General features: G+C 29.2%; 1 protein-coding gene across 4 annotated transcripts; it reads left to right on the plus strand.

Annotated features, from left to right (window-relative positions):
• Positions 1-998: 998 nt before the first annotated feature.
• Positions 999-7,843, plus strand: LOC145183008 (uncharacterized). Of its 4 annotated transcripts, XM_090078643.1 has the most exons (10): positions 1,360-1,547; positions 1,674-1,713; positions 1,803-4,125; positions 4,292-4,387; positions 4,507-4,626; positions 5,851-5,940; positions 6,063-6,161; positions 6,395-6,426; positions 6,979-7,055; positions 7,271-7,843. In XM_090078643.1, exons 1-10 carry the CDS (start codon positions 1,475-1,477, stop codon positions 7,273-7,275), a joined length of 2,955 nt encoding a protein of 984 aa, XP_089934769.1. In that variant the 5' UTR covers positions 1,360-1,474; the 3' UTR covers positions 7,276-7,843. The 4 variants fall into 4 exon arrangements, 3 of the variants coding, with proteins under 3 accessions (XP_089934767.1, XP_089934768.1, XP_089934769.1); XM_090078641.1 differs by lacking the exons at positions 6,979-7,055; positions 7,271-7,843 and adding an exon at positions 999-1,207 and having other exon boundaries at positions 1,461-1,547; positions 6,395-6,695; XM_090078642.1 differs by lacking the exons at positions 6,979-7,055; positions 7,271-7,843 and adding an exon at positions 1,003-1,272 and having other exon boundaries at positions 1,461-1,547; positions 6,395-6,695.
• The last annotated feature ends 2,408 nt before the right edge of the window (positions 7,844-10,251 follow it).

The following is a 10,251-nucleotide window of genomic DNA, read 5'->3' on the forward strand; positions in this document are numbered from 1 at the left end:
ATATATATATATATATATAATGTATATGATTTGAAAATGTTAAAACACGAATATCTTTGGAACTAAATAAGCTACAGAAGTGGTTGAAACCATTTTGAAAATAAAATATATTAAGGAATCCAATGCATTTTAAATAAAAAAGAATTACATTGGCTATAAAAATTGCCTAAGCTCCCTAATATATATATATCGCGAGGTTAGAATTATTTTGTTCTATCTCCTATTTTAAAAGTTGGGAGAAAATGAGTTATTAATTTTAGTAAGTAATGATTACTTTTAAAATACGCTATATTTTAGATATTTTTTTCTAAATAATTTGTTTAAACATAAATTACGTAAAGTATAAGTTATTATTTCTTTAAAAATTAAAGTTGAAATTTTAAATAATTTTTACTTGAAGAAAAAAATCAAAAACTTTCTCCCAACGTTTAAACTTGGAGATTGAACAAAATAATTCTAACCTCGAAATATGTATATTGCACTATTAAAGGATATTCTTACAAAGCAAATGCATATGTGCTAGGTTTATAGAATGTTTTCAATTTTTAAAAATAAAGTCTTGTTATGCTGATGAATTTCATCAGACTCCTAAACCGGAGAGTGTCCTGAATTAATCCGTAAAAATCTGATTAAAAAGCGGATCTCAATTCGGAAGTTCTTACGTCAAGAAGAGAAACGCAATCCAGCACCCGGTCAATAAAAACGGAACAATCCGGACCTCCGGTTCCTCAAACGGTACTCCAGCAAAACCCTACTTAACATACAAAATTGTTTTTTCCTGTTATATGCAAGCGATATTTATCAGTACTTTCAATTTGCGTCTGGGGCCTCCCAATATGGTAGATAAATATTTTGCTTAGATTTTGTTCCGTAAACAGACCCTGTTTTCTGCTTACGGATTATCGTAAAATACCGGTTATCGTAGGCGGTACGATTCAAATAATGCTTCGGTTACGTATTTTTATGCTTTGACCTGATTTTTCGTCGATAAATTATTTGTAATTTTATTTTTTTAAAATTAATAATAGAATATTTAAATTTTAAATTGAATGACAACAGTAATGTGACGAAAGACGTGGCAATACTTATTTTGAAAACAATCTAACTTGCGCAAATTAAAAAAAACTTCAACGTTACTGCTTATTCTTATGTGATTGTCAGTGTCATACCTTTCTGACCATTTATAAGTGCCTTACCATAGCTTTCGGTAGGGTATATTTATATATATATATATACATATAACATAATCGGATATACCTGGCTACCTTCTCGGTAATTTTTTATTCTATAAGTTAGGTCATGTAAAACTATAACTTTGTGTAAAACGACAAACCTATGTACTTATGTCTAGCTATCCACTTACATTATAAGACAGCTCAAAAACAATAGTTATCAACATTTGGTAATTTATTTTTATTATTAAAAGTTTATTAAACTTCAATCAATATATCTTATTTAAGAGTGGTAAAGAAAAATGTCACGCTTGCAGGCTCCTGGTTTTTCAAAAATAAAACCCTCTGGATTACCAAGGAGTTCAATGTTAGCAGGTCTCGCTTTTAAGTTAATTGTGTAATTTGCCTTCATGTTTAAATTTGTGTGTGTGTATATATTTATTCTAATACTTTGGTAAATTTATTAGAATTTGTCTTGTATTTATGTTTTATTTTATATAGCTGCCACTCCTGTTGTTTCATCCACTGAGATTTGTAAAAGGTTAGATATTTTATTGTATTCTAAAAATGTTAATAATTATGATATTTCTTAAAAGCTAAAAAAGCTTTATAAAATATTTACTTGTGCAGGCCTGTTATGATTGATGCACCAACAGTGGTTGAAAGCAAGCGCTCATTAATATGTAAGCCTATTACAAGCTCAGTTACTCAACATGGTCCAACGCCTTATGATCGAACCTCAAAACCAGCTACTAGTCAGATACCAAATATTGGTAAACGAAGATCTATGGGAGCATTAAAAACTGCTGAACAACGTGTTTTGAAAGAACCGTTTAATCCTATAAGTGATAAAGAAAATATAAATGTTCCTAAACAAGTGGTAAAGAGACAGTTAGATAATGTATACAAACAAATCTCATCTCAAGAAATTGCATTACAATCATGTGTAGTACAACCCTCATCAGTTGTTTCAAAACCTCCTCTAGTGAATAATAATTTAAAGAAAGTAATGACAACTGGTCAATTAAAACAGCCTTCTACAACTAATATGATACCTATTCTTCAAAATCCTTTAAATCAATGTCCAACAGTCACAACTATGTCTGGGAGTAGTCACCCTAATAAATTGCCATCCAAAATTCATTCAAAATCTTTACAAACATTGCCAGGGATGATTGACAAACCACATAATACAGAGTTTGATGCAGCAAACAAATGTCTTTCACAAAATGATCTTACATCTTCAAGTATGCCAATTCAGTGCAGCTCTAAATCTATACCAAGTAATTTGACTAAAAAGACTAGAATAAAATCTAAGTTAGGCTTAAAAGGACAACTTGGTGGCTTAAGGCCACGTATTTCCACACATATTAGTGGCACAGAAACAATGTCCACACCATATAATACTGTGCAATCAAAGCATTTAGAGTATTTAAAAATAAGCCCTATAATCTCAGAAGTGGATGTTACTGATGCTGATTCTACCTTTAGTGTATTTCAAGAACCTTCTTCACATGCTAGTAAATTACTTAATGTATCTTGTAACAAATTTTTGAATTTGAAAAACAAAGATCAATGTGATGAAATTATTGCAGGTCAAAAAACTCAAGTTTTAGAAAATTTTGACAATCATTTTCAAAATGCTACATATAATCATGAATATGAAAATGATCAAGATGAGGAATGTCAACAAAAGGTTTTGTTTAATAAAACAGTAAATATTACAAGAAATAGAAATGAAGAATTTGATCAATATAATGTCCCAGCTTTTAATACAACACAAATTTTATGTAAAGATATTATTGCAAGTGACCCTAATGAAACTTTTGGTTTTTTGGATAAGACTCAAGTAATATCTGGAAAGGTTGAAGCAAATTGCAATAAAACTCAGATCTTGATAGATGATGAAAATGAGTTATTTATTGAGAATGAGAAAATGCCAAAAAATTTTATTGAGGATACACCTGGAAAACTAAATCACGGATTGAATGAATTTGAATCACAGAATGAATCTTTTAGTGATGATATACAAAAAGTGCTTGCTGCTATATCATGCAAAAATAAAAATGACTGCAATCCTACAGTCACTGTTAGCCCCTTAAAAAATTTTACTCCAAATAAAGCTTTCTCGAACAGCTCTTCTATTGATACTGAAAATGCAAATAACTCTTCTATTGATACTGGAAATGCAAATAACTCTTCTATTGATATTGAGAAAACTAATAACTCTTCTATTGATACTGAAAATGTAAATAACTCTCCTAGTGATACTGTAAATAATTCTTCCATTAATACTGAAAATACAAGTAATGTTGACGCTACCAATGGCTCTTCTGCAGGTTTTAAAGGTCATCTTCCTAGCATGTCTTTTGCTGCAACAAATACATTTTCAAATGCTGATTTTAAAATAACTGAAGTTAATGAAAATGAAACAGTCTTTCCTGATATTAAAAATGAAAAATCGGAAATATACAATCAAACAGATCATTTTGACTCTCAAAAACTTAAAAATGAAGGTCCTCCAGAAACTATGCCTTTACCTGACACTTCTGAAGATGAGGATGAATGCCATGACAATTCAGTAAAAACCCCTGTAAAAAAAAATATTCATAATATGTTTGATGTAGAATCACTTTTTCCTCTAAGTGCTCAATTACCTCCACCATCAAGTGTTGGTAATGAGGAATTTACTTATGGAATTGAAAATCGTTGTTATACAATCTCTATGGGAGATATTGGTAGAAAAAGAGAAGCATCAAATTTTAGATTGAAACGAAGCCAAACCTATGGAGCACGTGATTTTGCATACAACTTCAGACCACCACGTCAAATGCAAATGGCAGAAACTGTAGAAGGCAATATAGTAATGGATAATGCCTCATTTCTTCATTTTACAAATGAGATTAAATTTCTGAAGACACAATTGCTGAAACTAAAGAGAACTTTATTAGAGGTGATAGCTTCTATATTTTTAATTACCATGTTTTGTGATACAATGCATCTTTATTTGAATCATTATTTATAACAGTTGAAATCCTTACCAACATTGTTATTTTGTTTTAAAAGTCTTTTAAAATTTTTGCCATAAGATTAGTTTTGGTTGCACTTTCTATTTTTAGGCAGACTATTTCTCTCCATTAATCAAGGGTCCATTAAAACTTTCTAATTACCTTGAAGGTTCTTCTGTTCCACCTTTGTCCCCAAGGCTTTTTTTAGTAGGTTGTTTTTGCTAGAAGCATAAGTCTGATAAATGTTTTATTTGAAAAGACTTGAATTTGTAAAATAGTGAACTGTTAATATTGTTTGTTTTGCATAAACTCCTATTTATATTAAGTCAAGTCCAATGGCTGTTGTTGATCCATTAGTAGTCACTGACAATACAGTATTCAGAGAAAATGTTAAAGAGAGACAGCAAAGTTTGGATAGTGAAGATGATCTTTCTACTTTGACACAAGTAAGTTTCTATGCAGTCTTTTAAGAAGTTGGTGATTTTAATAATTGAAAGAAAAGTATACCTTGGTACAAGTGGCTTAAATAGATTTTAGCCTAAGATGCTTTTAAAGAATTTGCATCCAAAGTGTGATAAATCTTGATGGCATCATTAAACTCCTTAAGATGTTATTCAACTTAAGATCTACAGCCACTAATGAATCTAGCTCTCTTTAACCCATTTTAAAGTATAGAAACTCTGTAAGGTTTTTTACAAACACCACATTTTTACTAACATCAGCAAAAGTTACTTTCTAACCCCATTTGAGAATGAAATTCAGATTGGAAGATGCAGTATGAAACATTGATTTATCTGTTTAAAATATATCTGTATTTTTGATGTTCCTCTAAGCAAAGTTACTGTCTTTTAAAATTTTAGAATGCAACAGGAACATTTCAATCTTTCTTCTCTTAAAAAAAAAACATTTCAGTTTTATTACTTTTCTTTGAAATCAAAGGAAAGTAATAGGACAGCTTGGAGTGTAAAAATCAAGTGAAATTCCACATTTAGCTATCTGTTTATGGAGAATTACTTTTAAAATTATTTTAAAAATTAATTTAAATAAGAAGTGCTTTTATCTCAATGCAGTATAAATGAATAAAGTAAAACATAAAGTTATAATTGTGTTTTATCGAATTATGTGCAAGTTTTACTGCATTATATTGTTCCTTAAAATGAAAAAAAAAAAAGTTTTAATTCAACTTTTAATGAAAGTTATGGTTAAATAATATCTTTTTCAGTTAAAAAAAAATTTCATTTGTCAACATGGAAAGGGAGAAAAGTCTGTTGCAGCTAAAGTACAATATCAAACCACAAAAAGTTCAAATTTTTGATACGAATTAACTGTTGCTTCAGTAGTGAAATAAGAAGCTTGATAAAATATTCCAAGATCTGTTTATCAACTGGTACAACATCAACGATTATACATACATTTTTTTCTTTTTTTTTATGCCAAATGTTTTTCAATAAAAGAAAAAGAATTCTTAGATTTTATTGGTTAACCATAAATAACTTTCCAGGATATCTTTTGATGTAATCAAAAAACCAATATTTTCATCCTGTGTAGATCTAAGGGAATTGTTTTTTATTTACTATTTTCCTAAAAAATAAAGTCATGGGAATGTTATTCAATTGAACTGGCCATACTCATAATGCATTAAAACTCTTATTATTTTTTTTTTTTTTAAGAGATTTCAAGATTCTCTTCGTCGACTCGAAGAACTTGAGAAAGAAGCTGAATGTAAAAACAATACAATAAAGTTACTACAAATTCAGCTGGTAAATTCTTCATTCAAATATTTTTAGATTTCCAGAAACCAAAAGGTTTTGCTTATTTTAACAACTGCTGTTAAATAATTAATTTTTAATTGTTTATTTATAAATGTCATCTATTTTTTTAGGAGAACTATGAGTCTAAAGAGCAAGATATACTAGAAGAGAACATTTTTTTGAGGGAAGAGGTTTCTCATCTAAATGAACGGTTATGCAAGATGCAAGAGGTGTCATTTTTTCATTAATCAATTTGTTTTATGTTAGGTAAAGAACTCACTGAGTTTTGTTTCTTGGTTTTTCCCCATCAACTTGTTCAGCTACTTAATAAAACATTCATAACCTGTGTAAAATATTTTTCAAATTTCTTGTAAACTTTTTGCTGCTGTTTTCTGTCTTCTTGCTATATAATAATTCATTAGATTTTACAATCACTTTTTTTTTTAATCTACTTTATGTTTAGACAAATGGGAAGGAAATGAATTTATCTGCAAGGTTAGATAACTTCTCTCATGCAGCTAGTTTCAAAGAGAACGTGTTCGGTGTAGCGAATAGTCTAACCCTTGAGATTATAGATATTTTTAGTGAAATATCAGTAACGAATGTTCAACTCAAATACTTGTAGTGTGACGATGATAGAGATGATGGTCTAATGGAAATAAACTTGATGCTGTTTGAGTTAGAAGATTGAATATTTGCTTTGATGATGAGAAGCAAATTTTGCAGTCTACATATCACTTTTTTAAAAATAGATTTAACACACATGTCCACATGTCATTTTATTAGGAAGACACAGATTTTTTTTTTAAATTTAAAAAAAAACGACTTACAGAACGCAAAAATAGGTTTTAAATCAAACATTTGGTTGGAATTAATCTTAAAAGACCGGAGCTTCTTTCGTATTATCTTAAAATAAACCGACTGATTTTCTTTTTTTTTTATATACGGATAATATAGACTACTGATGGGAAAAGATCATGATGCATATCATTTTTTTGCCAGAATCTTGTGTGGTTTTGTTTCCATCATTCTACATTCTCTTTTTAGTTTCGAGGATTTTAACATTATTCATTTACAATCGAGAAAAACTATGCTAAACCGACTCTATTCCAATGGAAGCTCGGGTAAGGTCTTTGTTTTTCTGAATGTAAAAACTTTCCTTTAATGCTTTTTTTATTATTTTTTTTTTTAATGATAAAATGATCTTAAATTAATCTTCGTGAATGTTAAATGTTGCTGTTGTTTTTTTTGTTTTTTTTTAAAAAAAAAAAGACGCTGTTTTCCGCTTTTAACAGATTGCCGACTGTTGTATTTTGTTAGAATCCATTTACTGTTTTAGACTAACCTTTCTGTTGGTGTCGAACGGCCTTATGACATTAAAATATTTTGTTCTATACTGTAATTTAAGTCACAAAACGATGTTTTTGCTCATATGGTTGTTCAAAAATATTTCACTTTTTTTTTCTCCTTTTTGTTGCCTGGCTCTTTGCTGTGTTTCTTTCTCGCGGGTTTTCTTTTTAACTAGTCTCTAATTCCCGTTTTTTATGAATTTTTTACGCTCAAAAGTCATTTTTTCTAACATTTTTAATGAAAAGATCCTTTTCTATGAGTACTCTTTTTTGGTTTTAATATAACGTTTCTTACGTTTATAAATGTATATTAGAATCGTATTTTTTGTTCTGTACAGAAAATGAGTAAAGCGTTTGTAAATCAAAGTTAAATTATTTTACGCACAGTTTAAAGGGGTCCCGTGTTTTGAAAAGTTAAAATAATGTGAAATAAATTTTCATTTTCTTACTGTTAACGTCTCCCATGGCGAGAAAAAAATATTTGAAGTAAAATTTTTTATTTCAAAAATTATTTTTTTAATGTTTTTTTGTCTGTTTTTTTCTTAACGATATATTTTTAAAAACTGGCTGTGTTCTTTCTCAACATTACTATTCTTTTTTATTAATCGCGATTTTTAGATTTCGACATTGAAAAAAAAAAACAAACAAGATTAAGACTTCTTGATATAATTTATCAGCATATAATTTTTTACAGTTAAGTACGAAAAGGTATGTGTCATACATTTAGTGAGGATTTTAAAAAATTTCATCTGAATTCATTTTGCTCTCGAGTTTTATTTGAAACAACGAAGGCATGTTTTAAATAAAACTAAAGTGTCTGGCAGAACCCCCATAAGTAACTAAGTTATGGGTCTCTGAAAAAACTCGACTTCTAGGGTCAATTTAGGAAAAGCTCACAAACCTGATTCATGTTGCGTATAGTTTAAGGTGCGCGTCCACCTCTAGAGTATCGATTTGTGCGAAAAAGTCAATTTCTGAAAATTAGTTATGGGGTTTCTGGAATGACTGATTCATTTGGAGTCAGATGTTAATAAAATAAAACAACTTAAAAAAAAAAATAAGTGAAAACGAGCAAGTTTCTACTCAGGATTCCCTCCTCTCTCTCCCCTCTCCCCCGTTATTTTCCCTAGATTGCTTCAGGATGTAGAAGCTTACAAGGACTTATTGCAAGGGCCTATGGTTATTGAAACTCTTTTTGCTAACGAACAGTGTAACGACAAATGCACACGCTACTGTTTAATACTGTTACAATTCAATCAAAACCGTTTACATTTTTATTCATTTATCTCTACCTAAATAGTTACGCTGAACTTCATTCTTACATCTGATAATTTTTTGTTTGTGTATTTAAGCATGTAAATATGCGAATACATTATATTATTTATTTTACCCAAATATTTTCTCTTCTAAAGATCAAATTTATGGGTGCTACAATATAAGTTTTGTGAATTTCTGCTTTTGATTGTGATTAATTTATTTCTAATGTAACTTTTGTATTTTAATTATCATATTTAGGTCATTGCGTTTTATTAGTGTATCACTATTTACAATGACCTATGTTTTGCAATATTCAACACGAAGTATATTGATAAATATTGATTGAGATTAAATTTACGGCAGTTTTTTTACGAAAATTGCGGAGTAAACTTCTTTTGAGACGTTTTCGTCTATCAACCAATTAGTTTATGCACCGGAGTTATAACTTTTTTTTTACGAACTCATGTTCTTAAGTCTGAATTCAAAAAGCTTTCTCCTTTAAAAAAAAAAAGGGGGATTTTTTTCTTTCGATACTTTATTAGAAAAAGTCATTCCGAAATCAATAAATCGGTTTTTCCATATGTAACTGAATATTTGTTATATAAATTGCATGCATTACATAAGTGCACATTTGATTACTTCGTGTAATGTTAATTTTTAAAAATTTTCTTATATTCCATTTAAAAACTCTGGTTTCAATTCCTCATATTTTTTAACAGTTGAGACCAAAGGATGATAAAAGTTAGGAGACCTTGTGTTAACCAAGTTCTTCGTCCGTCACTAGAAGGAGAATATTGTCCAGAATGTGATGTTGACAGCTAGTAAATTGTGGTTTGGTAACTAACTTCTCTGAGAACATTTGTTGCAATTTGACAGCATCATTATTCTTTTTCTCAGAGTCAACTTTAGTTGTATCAGCATTCATCAACTTTATTGCATTCCATAAATTGCATAAATCAAGAACTTCGGCAAATTTTGTAGCAATAGTTTCAGCCTTACCATCTTTTAAATGCAGTGAATCTATTGTTTCGTTTTTAATTACTGATTTTCATTTTTGCTGTCTTCCACACCATTAGATGCAAGATCATAAAATGTTGGTGTTAATGCTGAAGCTGATTCAGCAAGCCATGATACTTATAGAAATTTCTTCGACTTCCTTTAATTTCTACTCCTAGAAACTGGTAACGTCCAATAATATGCATTTGGAGTGTCATTCTTCACTTTTTTTTTTGTTTTTGTGATGATTATTCTGAAGGTGTGACAGGTAATATCTCAGCAAAGTACTGGTCCAAATATCTTTTTACTTCTGTTTTTTTAGTATAACTTTTAAGCGTTTTAGTGTTTTACTACTTTTGAGAAGTTAAAATCTTTGTTAAATTCTGATCGCAATTTTTTTCTTCAGGAAGAGCCTTTTTAAATTATTTAGAGTAATTTAACTTTTTTTAATGTTTTTATGTTAAAGTTCATCCATTCATGATACAGGAAACCATTAATAGTACAGGAAACCATTTGAAAAAAAATCAAAATATTACAACTAGTATGCAAGGATAAATCCCTTGCAAAAATTGAGTCTTTGTTAAACCAAAATATCTTTTTTTTCTCTCTTTTTTTTTTTTTAAAAAAAAAAAATCATTTTACCACTAAAACCATACAGGACTAAATTAATCAAATTAGAGAAAGGCAAAATAGTTGCACTTTCTCTAGTAAAATTTTG

This window comes from Hydra viridissima, unplaced genomic scaffold (genome assembly GCF_058129835.1).
Source record: "Hydra viridissima isolate aposymbiotic clone 2 unplaced genomic scaffold, HvirCarnegie_v1 scaffold_2, whole genome shotgun sequence".
Taxonomy (NCBI): Eukaryota; Metazoa; Cnidaria; class Hydrozoa; order Anthoathecata; family Hydridae; genus Hydra; species Hydra viridissima.